At 35.6% G+C, this 24,583-nt stretch overlaps 1 protein-coding gene across 4 annotated transcripts in view; it reads left to right on the top strand.

The window, feature by feature from the left end:
- Positions 1-24,583, top strand: part of LOC140165961 (protein turtle homolog B-like) — a 94,700-nt gene that overhangs the window by 64,085 nt on the left and 6,032 nt on the right. The window contains exons 6-12 of one of the 4 annotated variants that reach the window (XM_072189318.1): positions 9,466-9,577; positions 10,546-10,730; positions 12,467-12,535; positions 16,400-16,684; positions 18,296-18,466; positions 20,481-20,528; positions 23,241-23,283. In XM_072189318.1, coding sequence (XP_072045419.1) covers positions 9,466-9,577; positions 10,546-10,730; positions 12,467-12,535; positions 16,400-16,684; positions 18,296-18,466; positions 20,481-20,528; positions 23,241-23,283 — 913 coding nt within the window. The remainder of the gene's footprint in view (positions 1-9,465; positions 9,578-10,545; positions 10,731-12,466; positions 12,536-16,399; positions 16,685-18,295; positions 18,467-20,480; positions 20,529-23,240; positions 23,284-24,583) is intronic. The other 3 variants (XM_072189320.1, XM_072189319.1, XM_072189321.1) reach the window with 3 other exon arrangements.

The following is a 24,583-nucleotide window of genomic DNA, read 5'->3' as shown; positions in this document are numbered from 1 at the left end:
GTCGGACATCTAAATCGATCGTTTCCAGGTGAACTGGTTCACGTGCTCAAAATGATCACAACATAAAGTCAATTGGTTACAAACCATGCGTGAATAAGTTACTAAAGTATGACGTATGGCGCAATCGATACCATTGATAGCTAACTTATACACGGATTGATTTTCTTTACCAGTTAAATGCTACGTAGCTGGTCAATGTCCTGACGGTGTTTTTAAAATGTAAGATATTTTCCTAATATTAAAACTAATATAATGAATGCAGCAATTAATATTGCCTATTGTTTTAATAGGCCTACACTCAAAGTGTATGACGGATAATGTACTCGTGCAAATGCATTAGTCACGATAATTGCACTTGACATGGAGTTATTGCATTTAGCTCTTGAGCCTATCGGCTCTCGAGCTAAATGCAATAACTCCACGGCGCGTGCGATTATCTTGACGAATGCATTGCACTCAGTTCATTATCCTTATCATAATCCATACACATTGTATCATGGACAGATTCAAAGTGTTGAATTAAAGATAATGTTGCACTTTCTACATCTCTGTTTTTAGATGTCATGGGTATTTTACAATCACTACATTCTATTTAGGGATGTATGTCCTTATGATGGAAGAAACAAGCTGATGCAATTTTGTATTCATTATTGCCCTAATCTGCTATATTCCTTGTAGTGCACTATAGATGTTGTCAACTTCAACGATAGAGCACTGTAATACTGTGAACTCAATAATAGAGGAACCAAAAAAACTAACCGAACACAATGTTATGCAGAACCAAGGACTTAAAAAGGCCCACTGCCTTGTATCTCCATGTACCTAATCTTGTGATGTGGTAAAAGACCAGTGTATGATAACTATTTTCAAGGATCCATGAGAGACTCAGCCAGCTCACTCCCATACATTGATATGTTGATCAGCTGGAGGGAGGTGAACAATTCAGAAAATATCACCCCAGAGATAAATTTGTAAATCAAATGTATAATTTCCACATTGATAGTAGCATAGGTGTGTGTCATGGCTGCTGCCTTGTTTGATATTAGTTGTGTTCACATTGTCGGAAGTAAACCCGGCGGAACTTGGTCGGGGCAAGTTGCCAGGAGTAGCGGTAGGCGCTGCCAGGCGCTGGCAGTGTGAACGATGGTCAGCGTAAGTCCCGCCAGGCGTACGTCCGGCGATTTACTCCTGACAAAAGTCAGGAGTAGCGAGCTGGGTGTAACCTCCGCCAGGCGTAAGTTGCAACGTGAACGCTGTTACTATAGATGACCCCGGAATGACGTCACAAGCCGTTGACCTCCATTGACAACAAATCCGATTCAGAAGTCAAATTTGTAGTTTTCTGAGGTTTGTCCCTTTTCAAATCGGCCAAAATACTACCATTTCTATCACTTCTCGACCCGGGGCCTCCAGCCAACAACAAAAATAAAGACTCTCCTCTACATGTTCATGTGTTCAGCTTCACATAAAATGCAATTTTCGCCAAGTATTTAACCTTTATTTTACCGAAATCGGCCCAGAAATTAGCTCGATTCGAGGTCAAACAAAATGTAAACAGACTGAATCGGCCTCTGCTACAACTAGTAGTCTAGTCACACTGCTCCACGGTCTATTGTGGGTTGAAAAGCGTAAGTGTAGGCACTGTAGCGTCATGTAAAATAAGTACCCGGATGACCGGGGTCACCTATTATACTCCTGGCAGTGTAAGTTTGACCTTTTGTTGGTCGGAACTAAGCCATTACATATCGCGTGGTTGTAAAAAGGTCACGGAAACACCAGAAGTGGTAGCCGATGTTTACGCCGTCCAGAAGTGAATGCTTGGTGGAACTACGGCGTAGTGCTAGGAGTAGGCTAGGAGTAGAGAAAATATTTGTGGAATTTTTATTAATGTTAGCGTATGTTTACGCCGGGTGTAACTCAAAATGTGAACACGACTATTGAGGATACCTTGAAATAAAAGGCTTATGTCAATGTGTGGATATAGGAATATCCCGGTTGAATTTCTATATAACCTAAACAAACAATGCATTTGTGTAAAACCAAAGTTCTTTTAAGACTCAAGCACAAAATCGGGATGGATTTTAAAGCTGAAAATGGATAACACCTATTTTGAACTTGATTTGGAAACTTCTATGGTAAGGTCAGGTCATTCAATAACCAATGCTGAAGCATTCATATAATTAATGGACATTATTAGGTAAAGATGGATTAACACAGTCATAGTTTTCTATCATATTCTTTATGACACTGACACTAACTGTGTGGCTTTGTAGTCTATACACAGGATCAATATCCCCTCCTAAGGATGGAACACTTGCATGGTTTATTTTGCCAATTTCCATTGTACTACATGTAAAGCAGAAAGCTGATTATTTTTCTCCTGAAGGATCTTGTGCTTGAGTATTAGACTTTAATCACATATGACATGGTGAAATCTAACAATGAGTATAATAGAACATGCCTACTATCTCATTTAGAACATTGGTTGCAAATGTATCAAAAATAGATGCTGTTGACAAATGGTTAAAAAAGACACATATGTTGATAAATGAGGCAAAATTACAGGAGGCAGGTGTCTGAATGCCATTTTCTTGTAAAACTGTTATGTAAAAGTGAAGAGTTACCTGGGTGAAAGAGGTATATCAATCAACACACATCTTCAAAAAACGGCATATCATTAAAACAAAATGCGTCAAGGTGTTAAAGGGAAATACAAATCGGATATTGAAACAAGTTTGGGTAGCTATCTGCCTCTAGATTTAGTGTTCAAGTATGTTTCTGATTAACCTTCCTGATGAGGACAAACTCTCAAATCATCAATATTTTTTTTTAAATGTCTGATTTTACATAATCATGACTGCTATGCAAATCAATATGAACAGTGTATTCGTATAGGTATACGGGTGTTAGTTTAGAGTTTCTCATATTAAACTGACATTTTGCAAAGAAAAAAGCATATTTCTCCCTAGATTTGGTATGGCAAAGCCGCAGTGAAACTTGTATTGGTGTGCGTATGTAGAGCGTATTATAGATTGTGTCTTCTGTGTCAGAATTGATTCCCTCTTGTGTACTATTCATGTATCACAAGTATGTGCCATAGGCTGGCATGCTCAATAACATTACTTATCAACGCGCCTGATGGCTAGTCAATGTGCAATATTGACTTTGGTTTCTTTCGTCAGGATCTAGGGAAGGGGAGGAGGAGGAGGTGCTTACTGACCCAATATTTTGACAGTTCTGTGTGTGTGGGGGTGTGCGCGTGCATTTGCAACTGCATTCAATCTGTGGAGGTGTGCATATTATACACATACCAACTCTGGAGCCTTATTGCAACTATTGAGCTCCACGCTTCAAAAACAGTATCTTTGAGCCATAGAAGAGGTATAACACCCCCCCCCCCATTTGTGATACAAATATGTCCACAGTTGATCAATTGTGTAGGGGTGCATTATGATATTTGGGACACACCTGCAAACAGGGATATAGGAATCAGGGTTCGAATTCAGTCAATTTTTTTGCATCGCAGTTTGTGCTATGCAAAACACATGTTTGCATAGCAGTATAGCACTTTTAGCTATGCATTTTGGAAAAGTTTGGTTTCCGGCCACAAAGATCCACATATATGGCCATTAATGAGCTTTATTGCAAAATTGCAGAAAACCTTGATAAAAAGCATCATGTTGCAGGCATTTTTCTTGACCTCAGTAAGGCATTCGATACCTTAAACCACAACATCCGTTGTATCAGAGGTCTGGCCAATACATGGATTCGAAATTATCTCAGTGATAGGAAACAATGTGTGGTATTTAATGAAGCAGTTTCTCCTCTCACGAATATCACCTGCGGAGTTCCACAGGGGTCAATTCTTGGTCCCCTCCTCTTCTTATTATATATTAATGACCTTCCCTGTGTTCCAAAATCCCACATTTTATCCTTTTCGCAGATGATACCAACATACTTTTCTCGCATGAAGATCACCATCACCTCGAATCAATCATTAATGCTGAGCTTATTTTAATATCAAATTGGTTTAAATTAAATAAACTTTCACTAAACATCAAAAAAACTAATTATATGCTTTTTAAAAATAAATACAATAATAAATCTGAAATCAATATAAAAGTACTAATAGATAATACAGAATTAAATCTGGTTCATACTACCAAATTTCTAGGCCTACTTATTGATGATAACCTCAGCTGGAAATCACACACTACACACATCACTAAAATTGTGTCAAAATATAATGGTATTAAGCTACTTGCAGTTCGCCATTATGCATATATGTGGGAGAGCCTCGAACTGGCAGCATACATGAAAGGAAGAATTATGTAACCTTACACAGAACGTTATGACTAGTTCAATTCCCATTCATGTATGCTGCCAGTTCGAGGCTCTCCCGCACATAGTGCATAATGGCGGAACTGCAAGTAGCTTAATTATACGTAAAGTCCGCCCTTTTCTACCGGAGGCCTCTTTGCAAACCTTATATAATACACTTGTGCTTCCCTATTTAACTTACTGTGCAATTGTCTGGGCAGATAAAAACAACGCCAATCTGGATTCTCTTTTTCTCCCACAAAAACGAGTTGTTAGGACGTGCACAAATTCTTTGTGGCTCGCCCACACTGACCCACTTTTCCACCAATTAAATGCCCTTAAGATCCATGACATTTTCAAATTTCAAACAGCATTTTTTATGCATAAATTTCATTACAAGATGCTACCAAATGACCTCTACGACAACTTCTTTACTACTAATGGCGACATCCATACACACGATACCAGACATTCTAAAGACTTTCACATCCAATTATTTAATACGGTTTTTGCTAGCAACACCATCAAAACACATGGTGCTCTCCTCTGGAATGATCTTGACCAATCCCTTAAACTCATCCCGTCTCCTACAGTATTTAAAAAACATTCAAACAAAACCTCATCAATGGATATTTACATGATGATGTTTAAAGTGCTTTCTCCTGCATGATGGATTTACATGCGCTGCTTTAGTTCGCATTTTATGCTTCATTGATTTTTCGGACTTTATGTTGTCTGTCTATGGCATTCATAGAATTTGTAACCTTATAAATATCGAATATTGTATTTAAGCTATAGACTTGTCTGTAACTTTCAAATGGGTGCCACAACTTTACACGCTTTGCGTTTCTGTAGCATCCACATCTCTCATACCACATTGTTAAAATATTATTTTGTAATATTAATATTGGTATCTCAATTATAAATTATTTGGCATTGCATTGTTACTAATTTATTACAAAATGTTTTTTTTTATATCATGTTATTTATATGTATGTGTGTTAAATTGAGATGAAAATAAAACTGAACTGAACTGAAAGTGCATAGCATTTGATGGAAATTGCATCGCATTTCGCGATGCGATACCGTCGAATTCGATCGCTGATAGGAATCACAGATTAAATGCTTTTAAAGTATTGAAGTAGTGCTATAGAGGGCATATTGAGCTATTTTCAGTATTTACCCCTATTGCATAGTGTGAAAAGATAATAATGTGAATTTCACTGGCACAAAGGGACCAAACCATAATATCCCCATTCTAAATATTATAGAAGGGTGCAGGAGTGTGTGTAATTGGATGGGTGTACCTATGAAAATAAAGATAATGGCACATTTTATTAATGTATCCATTTTCATGGCTTCATACACATGTCTCCGTTCTTGGTGTGTGTGCATAGGCAGGTGTGGGATGGGATGGGTGTAGGGGTGTGTGCACATGAGGTATGACCAGTATGATTAAAGGGACCTCAAAGCAGGTTTGAACATTCAGACTTGAGATAAACATTGAGATGGTTTTGTATATTTGGTGTTAAGGCTGGTTCAAAGTGAATATTCGAAGGCGAATATTCGGCTTCGAATACGTTTTGGGCGTCAAATATATGCGGCTTCGAATATAAAACTATGAACCGGAGAAAGATATATTTCTACAATTCACAGCGTTGCCCGACTGTTAACAAGTATTGCCCGTTGACCAAGGTAAGCAAAATTTAGAGAATTTCTTTAACGAAGTTAATAAAATCATAATAGGTAAACTCCATTTAACTATTGTCATGATTTAATTTCTGTATAAATGGGTCTAAATAGGAGCAGTGGCGTAGCCTAACCAGTGGGGGCGGGGTGCAAGCTGCCCCGGACACAAAAACCCTGGAAGAAGAGTCAAAAATTGGGAAGGGGAAAGGGGAAGAGAAAGGGAAAGAAGAGAAAAAGGGGAAGGAGAAGAGAAAAAGGGAAAGAAAGAGGGAAGAGAAAGGGAAAGAAGAAAAGAAAAAGAGGGAAGACAAGGGGAAGGGGGAAGGAGAAGAGAAAAGGGAAGGGACTCAAGGAGAAGAGAAAAGGGAAAGAAAAGAGAAGAAGATCTATAGGCCTACTACTTTCATTGTGAAATTTATCTCTGAAACACTGATATTTTCTAATATGCCAAAAACCAGGAGCTTCATGGCGCTCAGCCCCTTGACCCGCCTGGGCTTTGCCCTGGACCCCACCGACTCCACCGTTTAACGCCAGCGCAAGCGAGCTTTCTCTCGAACATAAATACTAAAACTTTTGATCAGAAAATGGGAAATTTTTCAATCTTGCCCCCCCCCCCGGAAGGTCAGGTCTGGTTACGCCCCTGAGAGTCAAAAAGATTTGCTTTTCGGGGCATTTACGACCTGCCTGTAACCGGTGCGGAGGTTGACCCATACCTTCTTGCAGGTTTCAACTGCAAAGCAAATCAAGAAATGAATGAGGCAATAGATAAATAAATAAATAAAAAATAAATAAATAAGTCAATAAATAAGTCAATAAATACATAATTAAATAAATAAATAAATAAATAAATAAATAAATAAATAAATAAATAAATAAATAAATAAATAAATAAATAAATAAATAAATAAATATCAATCATTAGATATGATTGAGCGACGACAAATATGACAGCCCTCATAAGTGTTATATATGAAACCACCAGCGGTGACCCACCAAATATATATCTATCGAGTTCAACAAAATTCAACTCCCACAAATATATTTCCGGTAAATACTTTTTCCATTGGCTGATATCCACTTGAGATCGGTATCATCAAAGTAGTATTGCTCTCATTTCATGATTCATTGAGCAATCAATTTTGGCATTCGACCGAAATACGCGTCAAAAGAAAAAAAGTCTCGTTCGAACTTGTGTAGGCCTACATTGCTAGGGCCTAAGTGTGTTTTAATGCCTGATTCACAAATTATAGAAATAAACAAGAATTTTTTTTTAAAGAACACGCAATGATAGGGTACCAACGCTTTCGTGGTTTTGGTTGTTCTGCATAGTTTATGAAGATATTCATTGCAAAGCGCTATATATCCATTCCTACATGTTACTTATTTTGCCCTCTTAATTATTAATTAAAATAACATCGTTTATAGGTGCCCAAAAAAGCGTCAAGAATTCGCTAGTGCGGAAAAGATGACAAAAATGGGTGAACCTCCGTGGCAAACGCATTTTTATATCAATAACCAATGACCTAGAACTGGGGCCAAACATTATTTATGTAAAACCGGGGTCAGAGGATGATTTAAGGAAGTCCCATCATGCACTGCAAACGTGTTATCACTAGTTTTCAACTGCCACTTTACTTTTCAAATCCCATTGAATTCTGTGCAAAAGATGTTGTTTAAGAATATTGTGCGTGTGTCATTATTACTTGGTCGATTTCAGAACAAAAGTGATGTATGCATAAAGGATAATTCACCTTCTGTAGGTAACATAAAATGTGAAATCGGCTAGCATTATTGTAAATCAATCCAAATTCAAATTTAACCATGCCCGTCAATGCAATGTGCGAGCAGTGGTGTCATGTTCACTCACACAGCTGTGCTAACGCAAGTCAACACAGTGGCGTGGTGGGAAGTGCTTAAATCATCCTCTGAACCGGGGTGGAGGCATAAATCTGAATTTGGAGTTAGACTTTTTCCTGCATCAGTCGATTTAAATAGAGCTACGTTAATATGGAAACATTCACTTGTACATTTAGGTTATGTTTGTAAGCCTAAATATCATAATTTACTTTATACATGTACCATCACTACAGCATTGGAATGCTATTGCCTCATGCCAGGCATTTTCCTTTTCCTGGACGTCTTAATAGTCCCTTACTTTCATATCATATAAAAATGGAGTGCGCTTTTACCGCACTAATAAGGGGCACACCACTAAATCAATGCGCCATTTGTTCCGGTAAAATACAGAAACTATTTGAGGTATTTTGGGCTGGTCTTTAGACTTATTAATCAGAAAGAGTGGCGTAATTAAATAGCTTAAATAAAAGTGGAAAGCCTATACATAAATTCGTCGCATTTTTACAAAAAAAGTCGCATTTTATAATTATTGAGAAAATAGGTCCATGAATTAAAAAATAGCAGAATCGGGTTTTCAGTCTTGAGAGCATGTCAAAATCATTGGGGATTTTTGAAATCATCGTTAAATCGAGCGATATTCAGGTGACCTCGAGCCTGTCATATAAATCAGTATTATCTCGCTATCAGTTGGGCGATATTTAATCCGATCCAACTCATATTTTATTCGTTGCCGTATATATTTTGACGTCACAAAAAGTATTCGAAGCCGAATATTCGCCTTCGAATATTCACTATGAACCGACCCTTACAGGGCATTTAACCAAATCAATGAATTATATGGACAAGTACATACTTGTCTCAGTGTTCCAATGATTGGAAAACAAGAAAGCAACTTCATTGGAAGTTACACCCTTTTAGTACAAGATATATTATAATGAAAGACAAAGATAAAGACAATTTATCGCGTATGACGTCACCAGTCAATCACACTTTAGCACGGTTTGTTTACAAGTGTCGTGATGATGACTTGCTGAACGCGGATTTATAACCGGGCGCCTTATTGTTAATTTTGCACCTTTCGACATGCAAACCATCTCAAAAGTTAGGTCTTTATAGTAGGAAACTTTCTTTGGTGAAGGCACCATGTCGACAATGCCTAGAAAAGCTGCTTTTTGCCTTGTAAAAGTACGTAATTTTTCACCATTTGCTGCTATTCCTTTTCTCCGATCAGCACCAGATAGATCGGTCTTCCTTTCTGCGCTGATTAACCTGTGTAAACCAATCAAGGATCGTAATTGACAGTGACATAAGGCGCGATAAATTGTTTTTATCTCTGTCTTTAATTATAAAGTAGTTGACAAACCTAGACCCTGCTATAAATTGTATTGAGAAGAGAGTAAATCAGGTACACTCACATCAGAATTAGATCTGACCTAATAATGCCAAAGTCAACATTCATTTGCAAATTGATGAGGAGCAACATTACTAGTTAACATCAGTGTGATATGCGGAGAGTAATTGCAATTTGGTCACATTTGATCAATTTCAGGAGTAGATTTCTCCAAGTTTTAATGTTGATGTGTTTTTTATTTCTTCCAGCAACGTCACCCCATGCGCCCTATAATGTAACCGTAGTAACACATATTACCTCAGTGCATATCTCCTGGCAACCAGCTTATAATGGGGGATTCTCACAAACGTACACCATCAAGTAAGTGTTGTATCTTTAATAATAAAAGACTGACCCTGCAAGATGTAGTGATTTATAAGAGCTGACATGCTAGACTAACCCTGAAACAGATTTCATGAAAATGAACAAAGTATTGGAGTATCAGTTTCGCAAGCATCAAAATCTTCAAACCCAATACACCTTTGTTTCCAATGGACATTTTATTGTGAAATGTCATTGTACAAGGAATACATTTAAAAAAATTCCACATAGCCCCCTAATGAAAAGTATTTAATTATCTTTGTAATCACTCAAAAAGCATTTAGTGTGAATTTTACATCCGAACTAGAGGCTATTAAATTTTTACAAGCCTTTTTATTTTACATGTAAAGCCTATTGGGGGTGACAATTAAAAATGGACGGCAATATTGAAAAACCCTCATTTTGGGCCATTTTAGACACTAAAATGCCCATAAAAAAAGAATAGCCTCTAGTTCGGATGTAAAATTCACACACAATGCTACCTGAGTGAGTACAAACATAATTAAATACATTTCATTCGGGGGCTATATCAAAAACAAAAAATGTCCTATACCCTAATGGTTATGGAACAAAGGTGAATAGGGCACATGACCAGCTTGACTGTTCCAAAGGTGCGCAAACAGGAATATTTGGTACCAGTTTAAGGGAAAACTGAGTATAAAAGCGGCTGATTTTACATTCATGTTCATTTTTGGCCCCATATATATGTGGGGCTTATGTTATTGCCCAGATGGTTGTTTGCTTGTTTCTTTCTTTCTTTCTTTGTATCTTTTTTTCATTGTTTCTTTATTTGGCTGACCGGGCGGAAGCAAATTAATTAATCCACTGTGCGACTCCAACGCAATGGCTGATCAACTTCAAACTTGGTACGGTGTTAGGGTATGGTGGCCTCATGTGCTGTATAGTTTTATGTTACATTATTTGCATATTTATGAATATGCAAATGAATAATGTCATTGATTTTACAGATACCGTCCCCGTGACCGTGGTCGTGATGAGAGTGGTTGGACAAGCATGGGGAACATCCCTGAAGAAGTCACTCAAATGCTACTATATAACCTAGAAGCTAGTACTACCTACGAATTTGCCGTCATCGCAACAAATCAACTTGGAGATAGCATGGCAAGCGATGTGAAGCTCGCTACCACAAGAGGTGGGTTTTGCGAAACTGTAATCTGTTTGATGAAAAAAAAAAAAAACATGTGTGATGACTTGTAATTCATTTTCACCAGAATGGGCTGATGATGACATATTAAAAACCCCCCCGGAAATATTTGCTGCTATTTACTAGTATAAACTGGATATTAACACATTACATGCTGACTATGAGGTTAAGACAACGTCAGCTTGATTTCAGTATGGGCAATGTTGGAATTATGTTTGGCTCTTCCATTTGATACCCATACATAAGACATGACCTTAATCTCTCACCCAGGGGGTGTAGATTGCAAATGGAGTCACTCATTCTGGTAACCCCATTTGCAATTCACACTCCCTGTGTGGAAGATCATGTGTTCCATAGGGTTGTGTGGATTTTAACTGGAATAGCCCGACTTGTATACTGACTGTGATTTGTTGCTAAAAAGTTTCAATGAAGCAATTGTGGAGAAATATTTGTATAATATTAATGAAAATGTAAAAATTCAGATACAGCGTGATTTCAATCTGGCTTAACATTGTTTGCTCTCTGGGAAGTTCCTGATATGCATTTATTTGAGGGTGGTGTTTCCTATATCATTGACACAAACAGCAAAAACAAGATATTGCCTGCAAAAATAGAGCATATCATTTGTGAATTAGTCTTCTGAACATGAAACTAAGGCACGGATTCTGAGCCAAAACAATTAACTTGCTTTATAAGATAATGTTTATGGAACAGATATGTCACCACACTCCAGAAGTGCATGAGGAACACATCTAATTAGCATAACAGGTGCATGCTTGAATATTGGCTATTTTAATATATTTTAAACCCAGACCTTTTGAGTCACATACCTGTGTCAAATTATGGGTAATTCCATATACGCTAAATTTAACCAGTTGTCTCTCTGACTATCTTTTATTGAAGCATCCAAAATTTCTTGTCAGGATTTTGTAGATATTAATGATAGATTCCTTTAAGCTACAAAAATGCTCTTTTGAAAACATTTTAGATTGAAATTTGATTTACAGATGAATTCAACCAGGTACCTACAGGTGTAAGAGAAATGTTTAGTTTACATCTACATTTTTTTTACATTTCTATCTGGTCAAAAGACCAGTACTGTTGCCTTGTAGTCTGCTTGTATAGGTCAATGACATCTTTATATTAGCTGCAATTATCATCGCTAATTAATAAGGCTAATTAGCAGCAACTATCGGCTTTTAGGGTGAGAGTGAGCGCAACTAACTTGTACCTGTACCAATTCTGTTTAGAATTCGAAATGCTCTAAATGTCAGCATCATTAGACTAACATTCCATTTCCATTAACTTTTTGCATCGTGTATGAATAATTATTATGTTAATTATGAAGCACAATTTCAGAAATGTATATTTGACATGAAAAAAAAATGACTAGAGAGTACAAACATACCTTGTATTGATTCATTGGTTCTTGTAAGAAGAGGCAGTGATGTGTATCACCTTATTCTCACTCACATTGAAAATGAATATGGTACATATAATAGGAACTCCTTAACTTATTTTCTTATTTTCTCTGTCCTAGAGTTTACCTATATCTTTATGCTTTTGGCTTAGTAGCACAGGTGCTCTAGCCTAGCAAGATAAAGTTCCAGGATGCAATTTTCATTCAGAGCTTGATCATTATTTTTGCTCAAATTATTAATGCCTTTATCAACTTACACATGCAATGTTATTTTGTTATCTTCTTATTTGTCTGGTCTATGCAGACCCATATGACTTTGTGTCACCCCCACCTACTGATGAAACAGGGAGAACTTTATTCCCACCATACTTGGGTTAGTATGACCTATTCACATCATTTTGTGTCTTGCCTAGATATGTAGTTAGACAAAAATTAGCTCCATAGTCTGCATGCCTTTCTACAGCCTGTCTCAAAAAAAGTTGTGCAAGTGAAAAGCGCCCTCTTGGGCACTTAGATAATACCGCTGTGACATGATGCTTACATCAACGTCAAGGGCATAGTCTCAGCTCTCAAATGCCGTTTGATCTGTTCAATTTGCTTGTTTCAATCTCGAGATATGATTAGTTAACCACGAAAGGGTAAAATCACAACTGTGCCACTTTTACTAGGAAAAAGGGCTGTACAATGTAAGTCAATGATAGCTGATGTTGATGCGTTTAATACACCCCCTTCGGGCTCGTGCATTAGACGCATCAATATCAGCACGCGTGCATTTTTGTCTAATTTCTCTCCCAACAAGTAATACGCGTTCATTAACCTAAAAGTGTGCAATATTTGTTTTTCTTTTAACATGTCTTGAGTGATAAAGAGAACAGTATTTAACATGATAAAATCATTGACATGCACATGTATTTAATTTTACAGCAGAATATGACATATTTATTTATTTATCATTTAATATGTTTTATAGGTAGAAAATGAGAATCATTACACCTGTATCATGATTAAACAGTAAAAACAGTTAAAACAATTTTGTATTTTTGTGTAATTGATGCATTCTTTTGGTTTCACGAAGGAACTCTTGATAAATTTGATGCAATCATTCATTTACATGTACAGCCATCTTCCCTAGCAAAAGTGGCACAAATAAGATTTTAGCCTTTCGTTGTTAACTAAACATATCTCGAGATTAAAATAAGAAAATTGAACAGAATAAACGGCATTCAAGAGCTAAGTCTACGCCCTTGACGTTGATGTAAGCATCATGTCACAACGGTATTTTCTAATTGCCAAAGAGGGCGCTTTTCACTTGCACAATTTTTTTTGAGACAGGCTGTATGTTGAAATGCAAAAACATGAAGATAACATTGTCGACACAATTAACTTCAATATTTTGTTCCAACTTCCACCTTCTGTCGTGGTTCTGTATTGTCTCCACTCAGTTGATAGATTGAACTGTTTGTGGTGACATTTTGCATGTACAGTCCAACCTCTCTTATCCGGACCTCAGTTATACGGATCTCTCTGTTATCCGGCTGTGAAATCTTCACAGGAAAACATGTTTTTGAAGATTTAACACCTTAATTCCATGCTCTGAATGCTTAGAATGACATATCTATGTTGCATTTAAGCCATCTTTTAGTGTTTATTACCCCATGTTAAAACAATCTTTTGTTGTCACAATTCAGTACTTGGGACAGTCAATGCAGAATTACATGTAATTCACTTATCCGGATTTTTCACTTATCCGGACAGTGCTTAGCCCTATCATGGCTGGATAAAAGAGGTTGGACTGTATATCTATATTTTAAGTAATTCAAAAATCTTTCTCTATACTATGATCAGCTCGTAATAGGTGAGAATTATTTGGTGTTTGTTATGGCACGATTCAATAAAGTCCAAACTTACACTCACGTAAATTCACTGAAGCACGCGGCAGTTACGCAAAATATGCAGTTCGTACTGTGTGTACGCCATTCTATATTAAACCACAATGTTATGAGTCCCGCCTATTATGAGCTGATCAGAGTATACATGCATAGATATTGATGCACAATGATTTAAATGATAAGAATGCTATGAACAAATGTAGTAGACCTACATGTAGCCTTTTTGTTAGACCACAGTTCTGGCTTACATTGGGAAAAAGTAAACTAAATATGGATTAAACACATTGATAGCATCACTGTCATTTTTCTGGTCTTTTGCACCAGGATCTTCATTTGAATGTCCTTGTCCTCCTGATTCACTCTGGAGATGAGTTTACAGGCTGGTCATGTGAGAAGCTAGTCATATGACATGGTGATCATGTGACAGTCTGTGCACAAACGGAAGCATTTTAATTATTTATGCACCATTAACATGCATGACATTGTATTCATCAGTGAAAAGTGTTACCTAACTGCATGCAACATGATATAAGAACTTATAGAACAAGATATATGTGCCCATCCACCACAAACTGGTCGTAAAGTTGGCATTTTCCATTTTGAGATACAATCAAAAACAGTATTGAATTTGACCTTTGATGAACCATAACTTCACTTCTAGATGTCTGATGAAGCTTGTTGAGGTGTCATTGTAAAGCTGGAAGTGCATTCGTTCAAAATCCGCAATAAACCAGAAAATGATCTGGAGCCGACTTTACTACCACTTTGTGGTGGATGGTCACATATGGAGGATTTTTGTGTGATAACTTTTCAATTGATGGAAAGTGTTTGCATGCTTGTCTGCTTGATTACTGATTTGCTTGTTAATATATCTTTGTAAATATCATAATGTAATGTCCATTTTAACCCTGTATCTTTCCAATCAACTGCAAAAATGTGTAAGAGACATGACTGACTTCAACTTGGCAAAAAGATGGCCCTTATAGAGGAGTGAATGTCAGTACTGAATTTTTATTGTTAACAATCCATCTTCCTGCAGTTGCACAACAAATTATCTATATTATATAGTAGGTAGTATGTGCCACTACACTCTTAAAATTAACTGCTCACAAATGAATCAGATATTCTCATCAAAATGACAAGAACCTCATCAAATTTGATAAGATTGTCTTTTCTTCCACTTCTCTTGCAACAAGCATTAAACAGAAATAACATTTTTGAATAATTAGAATTAAAATAATTCAGAAATGTTAATCCGAATCACCACATTTGTCTCTATTTGGGTCTTTTGTTCAAATCCTGGTCAAATATGAAAGTTTGTTCTTTCTTGGTGGACTCTATGGAAAGATTAAATTGTGATCATTCTAATAACCTTGAGTTCTAAGTATCACCAGTCCATTACATTATCACCATGAGCTATAGCCTCCACAAAACGTACATGACTGATCTTGTTGCTATGTTATACTTCTTGCCTTATAGAGCAATTTTTAATCACATTCCCACTGCTTTTGTATTTGTTGCCATAAAACTTATTTTGATTTCATATTCCAAAAACTGCATTTATCATTATAAATTGCAACTATACACAGTAGTGGCAAGAAAACAAACTGGTTTTGATGATATAGTTTCAGTTTTATTTATGAAGGATTTCAAGATATACCAAAATGACCAATTGCATTTTTATCATTATGCAGGTGGCGTTTCTGGATATTGGACATTTTTGTAGATCTAGTTATATAGGCTACATCATCAATATTCATCTGCTTCAGCCAGTTGCCTTTTCTTTGATTTTAAAAAGAGATATTATTGAATTATTATTTGAATAGATGAACAGTCCTGATCAAATGAATTTGTTACATGTTGAGATTCCATTTAGGGTTCGGTTTGTGCCGGCAAAAACCTGTTTTTGCCAATTTTTGCCTGGTTTAAACTGCCGAAAATGGCAAAAACAGGTAAAAACTTACATATAACTAGTCAAATATGAAAAAGTAACACATAAAAGCTCAAAAACTGTTACACACAACTTTCAATCAATGTTTTTTGTCTCATCAAGTCCTTAAAACAAAAAAGTTCTGAATTTAATATGCCACATTTCAGGTAAATGCACTAGTGAGCAATGAAAACCAATGCCTTTTATTTCTTAATATTTTACTTATAATTACAAAATCTGGCCTTGTTACACTCAGGAAAGTAACTTGTTTTGAGATGAAAAAAGTGAACTATTTATCACTTTTTAGTTTTTGCCAAGCGGTTAAAACCACGTTTTTTTCCACCTGCGGCAAAAACCTGCGAACCCTGATTCCATTTTTTATTCACACCCACTGTCTCTTCTTTCTGACCAAATACAGGTATGATTCCATCACCCCCATACAATGTAACCTTAAGCATAACAAAGCAAGGTTTAGTGCTGACGTGGGGAGCACCGGTCCAATTCTCCAATCTAGTGGAACACTATGCAGTGGAATATCGCATCGACGGACCATGGCTGGTCCTCGATGATCAGATAGATGCAAAGCAGAGAAAGTTGCTGTTGTCGGGGTTGCAACCCAATACTACATATCAGTTCCGTGTCTTTGCTTTTACCCCTGCTGCCTTCAGTGACCCAAGTGAGGTCATCACAGAAAATACAGGAGGTAAGAATGCCAATCTGTGACCACGGTGAAGTCATGTAAGAAATACCAGTTACAAAATAATTGTTTACTACCCAAGTGAGGTCATCACAGAAAATACAGGAGGTAAGAAAACTTATCTTGTGACCACTATGAATAAATAATTATTTATGACCCTAGGTCATCACAGAAAATAGAGAAGTTAGGGATACTCTTCTTGTGACCAGAATGAGGTGATGTCAGAAATACCAGTCACAAATACCAAAAGAGGTCATTACAGAAAATACAAAAGTTAGGGATACTTATTTGTATGAGCCTGGACCAAAGCATGTGTCCACCTGAAAGAATTGTCCAATCATCCTGTGCTTGTCATTAAAAATCTGTTTTTGTTACCTTACACAAACTGTTGTATGGTTTATCCTTACATGAACTTGCATAAAAAGTAATTTTTGGCCTTGGTGTTTCTAGATCATAACAAATTACTTTGAAAAAGTACATGAAATTAAGAAATTAATTTTTGTACCTTTAGAAAGTACATGAATTAAGGAATTGACTTCATTAACCTTCGTAAGGCTGTTACAGAAAACGAAGTCATGAAGGCCACTTAGACTGTTAAGGGAAGATAGAAAACACACAAGGGCTATGCATGGGTTAAAGTCAAAACTCTTAAGTAAGTTTAATCATAATATGGAAGTATGAAATAAGTGCGATAAAAGTCATCAATTTTGTCACAAAAACTGAACCAAAATGACACTGATGAGCAATTATTGTAGATAGATTTAGTACACATCATCAGCAAGCAATATTCTCATCTTAACTATTAATGTGACAGTAATTGAGAGACCAATAGGCTGATAATCATTTCATGACAATACAAGCAGTCAAGTAAGCATGATAATTTGGTAGGGAGCTTGATTCTAGTGGTCTCATATCAATTTGTAAACACTCTTTTAGCAAAGTCATAGTTCATTGAATTTACAACATTATGACAAAACAGGCGTGAAACTTTTTGCACAAGATTTGCAATCTAAAGAGAATTGGCCATTGCTCATTCTAGTGACGCCAGTGTATGGATAATATAAGTGTGCTTTTTCATTTAATGACATAAAATTTGACAAATATTGTAAGGAACACTTGAGGTTTTGACCTTTTAAAAAACCTACATTTGGTCAAAAAATGTGCTTGGATAGGTAGTTTTCAACATATTTACCACATTCGCCTTGCTATAACATTGAATTGCATTATCTGTTGACTTAGTGACAAAAAGTGTTTTTAGAGGTAAGTGTTAGCTTTCGTTTGATATAAAAAAATTCTGATTGGATGAAGGGAACACTTGAGGTTTTTACAAAAACCAATCAAAGAGGCCCATTTTTCAGCTAGAAGCTCCACAGCTCTCACATTGCTATGTACTCAACCGTGTAGTGTAATCAAAGACTGTGGTGGAGACATTCACTGCTTGTTGTTCTCTGTTTGGAAACTCTTAAACGAAAATGTGTGCTCAGGTGTATCGAGGTAGAAACTGTGCGCATGATGGTTTTTAAGAGAATCGTTTTTGTATAGAAACCTTTCCATATGGTGGTTATACCATCTCATTTTAATATGTTTATTTTATTACAACTTCATTTTGTCTTGCAGATATATCCATGTTTGCTCCCAAGCCTACGGGAGCAGAATTTGGAGCTCCACCTGGCATCATAGCTGGCATTATTGCAGGCCTATGTTTTCTACTACTAGCACTTGTACTTAGCATTATAGCAATATGTTTATCACATAGACGCCGGAAGAAGAAGCGCCTTGTGTTTTTTAGTGAGTATTGGTCATTTATGGGATCTTCATTGTTACAAACAGATAATTATTGGATTTGTGCAGACAGATCTTGTATCACACAAGTAAGAATTACCTGTTGAGGAGGCTGTATTTCAAACTGTGTAGTAGTGCACCTTTATGAAACAATCAGCTTGCATTATGGAAATACTTGATATCCTCCTCAATGAGTAGTTTGTAGATGCAAAATCTGTTCAGATCTTGTATCACACAAGTAAGAATTACCTATTGAGGAGGATGTATTTCAAGCTATGTAGTAGTGCACCTTTATGAAACAATCAGCTTGCATTATATGGAAATACTGGATATCCTCCTCAATGAGTAGTTTGTAGATGCAAAATCTGTTCAGATCTTGTATCACACAAGTAAGAATTACCTATTGAGGAGGATGTATTTCAAGCTATGTAGTAGTGCACCTTTATGAAACAATCAGCTTGCATTATGGAAATACTTGATATCCTCCTCAATGAGTAGTTTGTAGATGCAAAATCTGTTCAGATCTTGTATCACACAAGTAAGAATTACCTATTGAGGAGGATGTATTTCAAGCTATGTAGTAGTGCACCTTTATGACACAATTAGCTTGCATTATATGGAAATACTTGATATCCTCCTCAATGAGTAGTTTGTAGATGCAAAATCTGTTCAGATCTTGTATCACACAAGTAAGAATTACCTATTGAGGAGGATGTATTTCAAGCTATGTAGTAGTGCACCTTTATGAAACAATCAGCTTGCATTATATGGAAATACTGGATATCCTCCTCAATGAGTAGTTTGTAGATGCAAAATCTGTTCAGATCTTGTATCACACAAGTAAGAATTACCTATTGAGGAGGATGTATTTCAAGCTATGTAGTAGTGCACCTTTATGAAACAATCAGCTTGCATTATGGAAATACTTGATATCCTCCTCAATGAGTAGTTTGTAGATGCAAAATCTGTTCAGATCTTGTATCACACAAGTAAGAATTACCTATTGAGGAGGATGTATTTCAAGCTATGTAGTAGTGCACCTTTATGACACAATCAGCTTGCATTATGGAAATACTTGATATCCTCCTCAATGAGTAGTTTGTAGATGCAAAATCTGTTCAATTCATTGTACCACATACTGAAAATGAAATTCATAAATACAGGGATATATGCATAAGGAGAAGGAGCTAAAACCATTTTTAGAATGGATTTGTGGGCTCCTAAATGCAGCTATCTTTCATGTTTGTTCGTCACACACCAGGCAAGGTTTAGTTTTGCAAACAGAACAAAAAAATTGAGGTTCACCAGAGGTACATTGTATTCCCCTCCATGAATGACACACATACACCGGCATTGCATTCTCCCAGTGGAATACTGTGTTGTCAATGTAATAAGGCTAGGAATTAGGGAAGAAACTCAAACCATTTAGGAAATGAACCATAACATGTTTTATAATCCATTTGCCAGTTGGTGAGTGAGTGATTTTGGCCAATGAACTAGATCAATTTTGTAATCAACTTGTGATGATTTAATATGATGATCAGTCAATCATTAATAGCAACTGGGCTCAAAGAAGCCTAGCATTTTTAATTTAACAAGTTCATGCTTGAATGTGTATGCAATGAACTTATAGGGAAGGTTCAATATTTTTAGTACAGTGAACCAGTTTGTCTTGTCTACTAGGCATGATTCAAAAGAATTAGCTATTATTGTGGACTAAACCAAGCTACAGATGATGCAAGGAGTTATAAATATCCCAGCAAGGATAAAAGATATGTTTATAGGCCTAATTGTTTAGCGGATATAGGGAAAAAGTTAGATGAAGATGTTTCCATTCTTTTCAGCTGCCCAAAAAGGGGAATGTGAATGGGGTAGCCCAAGTTGGTGTTTGTTAACGATTGGGAGGCATTGTTGATACCAACATCAGTTATCATCACTTAATCATACAGTAATTATTTTGAGGCTAAGATAATAATGACCATGAGGTATCAGTCTAACCCTAAGCTTTGTTTTGGTCCAGAAGCCCACCAAAATAGCTCGGAAGGAATTCAAAGTTATGAATTAAAGTGTAAGTGATTGTGTTCTTTCAAAGCAAAGGGGAGCAACTGTCAATGTGTGGAGATTGATGATGTAAATTAACACATAACTCACATCAGGTGCACTAAATGTATTAGAAATCAATTTTAACTATGATTTAGTTAAGTGAATGGTTGGAGTATATCTTGTAGTTACTTTTCTAAAATACTTCCTTTTGGTCACTGTTGTATGTCACTGTTTTATCACTTCACTTGGATGAAAGATGAACAAGTATACAAGAAGAGTTCAAACTTCCCCTAGACACTGCTGTGTTTTCTATGGAATGCAAGATAAATCTCATCTCTGTATCAGACAATTTCAGCATTCCAAGAAATTATTTGTAAATTTGAAACTTCAGATCAAATACCATTCTGCATGCTTGATGCTACTGTGCATACTTGAAGCACACACAGCTAATGTAATTATTTCAAACAGAAGTCACAATTGTGACATCATTTCCAAAATAGTTCAATTTTTATTTTACCATTTTTCCCCAGAAAAATATTAATTGATGTGTTTGAAACTTCCAACCATGACAAAGGAAACTCAAGGAAAAGTAATATACAATATATCCATTTTTCCATAGGAGTTTGTTTGCAATCACCAGACTTCATCCATTTTTGTTTCTGTACAGGAACATTTTTCAAATCTTAAGTTTCATCTTTTACGTCACACTTACCAACTCTAAACCTCAACTAATTTCAACTTTTTCTTGTAATTTGCTGCTATCTCTATCTCACAACTCGCATTCTGTGGTCTTATTGTTACTTATTGTATCTGCTTCCTTAAAGCCATAATGTATGATTTCCATCAAATTTTAAACAAAATGTATTCTTCACTCAAAATACTGAAATAATGTTAGTAATAACTGTCAGGAAAGGTTTTTGTCCATTTTAAGCAGAAATAACAAGGTAAAGTAAAAGAAACTCCGCTGGCTATTTTTGGCCATTTGACATAGGAAGTTAATATCTGAATCTGAATACATCAATAGTATGCCAAAATTGCTTTGTTGACCTGACAAGTGCAACAAATTTGGCTGATTCCATTTAGTTGTTAAGTTGGGACTTGGATGAATATTACAAATATGCCAAAAACAAATTAACCAATTTTATATTATAAAATCGTACATTATGGCTTCAACTGTCACCCATGACCTATAACTTTGAACCCTATTTCATTTGACCCTTGACCTGATATGGAAATAAAAGTGGAAGAAAGAAGGTAAATCACAGTAAGGCAGGATATGGTTAACAATAGTCTTATACACCTTTGCATATTGCAAAGAAATAACATATGCATATGGTAACTGCACACTGAGTCATGTGACTAATTTACATATCACTCGATAACGCACATAGATAAAAGCTTCGTATCAATTTACATTTGGCCGTTTGTGCGAGAACAATTATGTACCTCTTCAGTTGTCAACGCATGTGTTTTCGTTTTTGGTTTTTAACTTATGCATGAATAGTTGGCTTTGATATCGCATGGTACAGGGATTGGTACAAGGTCAAAAATAGAAAGATTGATTTTTGCATTGAGTCTTTTGCATTGGGACTTAGGTAACAAATTCAATATGCTAGAGATGTTACAAGAAAACTGGTTACTAGGTAACATCCAGGTTTTCACAAGGCTATATAGGCCTATCAGAGGGTGAAACATGCACCATAAGCCCTGTGTAAAGCATGAATGGTTACCAAGGTGACCTCATTGCTCTAACAAATGATTGGATGAAACTAGCCAATTTGTACATCTTTTTTTTATATTTGTTTGTTTTCCTTTATCGCTTTCGGATGACTATTTTTCGGGACAACTAATTTGGGTATAGATGTGGCTGATTACAGGCACCAAGTGTTATACTTTACTGATACTAAAATATCCGACACCAATCCGTGGCCGGTAGACACTTAATAATTAACACACTCTCCTCTAAACACTTTTTATTTAGTGTAAGTTTTCAGCACTCACAAAACTAACCTAAATAATATAAAATTTCTATCAAAAACTTTAAAATTTAACAGTTTATGGTACTAGGTAACATGTAATCTTCTGTATGTTGCAAGAATGTTTAGTGTTCTTTTGGTTCAGAGTTGTATTTGGACTTTACATAATATCTTTTTTTAAATAAAATATTACACCAGTTTGTTTATTTTATATGTATCTTTACCAGTTGTAATACCATGTTGGTAATTGGAAGAAATTGTTTAAGTAATATTAGATTGGCAGTTTGTGTTTCTTCTGTTCTATGCTTTGAGATTAGTTTAAAATTGTCATAACAATTGCTCCCATTGTTCAAGAAGTAGCTAGCTCATTTTGATTTTTGTGACAGTTGTTTTGGTCTTATTTCTGTGCAAAGCTAGTGTCAAAGTTTTGTAAAATTTGTAATTTTGTATCATTCAGTGTTAAAACAGTTTTTAACATTCAAGCTTTTGTGTTGATAAGTTTTAAATAGATGTTTACTCCATTTCATATGATTTCTTATGACCAAAATGTAAGTGTCTCTTATCCTTGATTTGTTTTCTACAAAATATAAAAATCATCTTCAATATGTGCATTGAACTTTCCAGTAAAATACATTTTTACTATTCATCTCTATCTGATTGATGTTGAGCAAAGAATGGTTGTGTAATGCACTCAACCATTGGTTTACTTGCATGCACTTAGATTGCAAGCATTTGTTTGTTTGTTTCTGTTTCCTCCACAGACGTGACATCACAAACTCCCCAAAAGCTGATTCATTCTCCTACGTAAGTTTCTCCCTCTCGCATCATGGAAACTGATCTTTTTAAACTTGGAAAATGAATGCATTTCATTATGTCTGTCTTCATTATATTTTCAGTTTCTCTTTTCTTATCAGCTTTTTATTTTCATAACAAAATTTGTCAAAAATAGTGCTGAATGTTTGCATTTTAAACCAGTATTACCCTCATGGCTGTTGCCTGAACAAATTTGCTACCTGCATGTTGCCTGATTACATGAATGGCATTAAATTTAGTGATATGCATTTATTATGATTAAGTAAATGGTGTATAACAAGCTTATGTGAATTTTATATATAAATGAATGTATTTCGTGCATGAATATCATGCAATGGGATCTGAAAGGAGTAGTTATAGTCTTACTAATTTTGACTATTTTATTTTATTTTTGTAAAGAATTAGCTGATTTACAGTGTAACTGGTAATATCAGTCTCCCCATATTTTTGTATAGAGTTTTTTTTTTATTAATTAACATATTATTGATAAAGCATGGAAGCTTTTTAGTATCCCTATTGCAGAGAATGTTTAATTGATTGAAGATTTAATACTTTTATAGTTTTATTAATTAATAGTTGGTTTTTTCCTTAGTTTTTTATGATTTGATATATTTTTGGGAAATGTTAATAACTATATAATAGCAGGTATGTAGGGTATGTTTATAGCTTTGCTTGAGTTTTGCTTAAGTTGTATTAAGTTATATTTCCATTTCCATGGAGTTAGAAGTTATTGAGCTATGTTTTGAAAGTCTATCAAATATTTTTGATGCAGGATCAGTAAGACTGAATGTACCCAAATTAACAAAACATAAGATATCTTTTGCATCTTACTTATTGCCATGATAAAGGCAAAATAGATTTGAGAAATATCATATCATTTTTCTATTGTACCCTTCATACTGATACCCAATCCTATACTCTAAAATAAAACTCATTTTTAAACCAAGCCTGGACCCTAGCTCTTAAAAAAAAAAAAAAGTTGTTTGTTTGTCCTCCACCGCCTGCTCCTAAGATGAAGGCCTGACCAATATTTATTTTTTTTCTATTTTTTTTTTTATAAAAATAAGTCAAATTCAATTTTTTTTCCAGATTTGGAGTATATCTGGACCTCTTTCATGGTTGAAAATAAAAAAGTCCACCAAATCATTAAAAGACTATGACATGAACACAAATTATAACTTTAACTGCATATTAAAGAAACAAAATGGTTTTTTTTTAAAGTCACCATGAATGATTGTAGCATTTAGCTCTAGCAAGGTCCAGAAATACGCCAAATCCGAAAAAAATAAAA

The sequence above is a fragment of the Amphiura filiformis genome, chromosome 12 (assembly GCF_039555335.1).
Source record: "Amphiura filiformis chromosome 12, Afil_fr2py, whole genome shotgun sequence".
Classification (NCBI taxonomy): domain Eukaryota; kingdom Metazoa; phylum Echinodermata; class Ophiuroidea; order Amphilepidida; family Amphiuridae; genus Amphiura; species Amphiura filiformis.
This window is presented reverse-complemented; position numbering and strand designations above follow the sequence as displayed.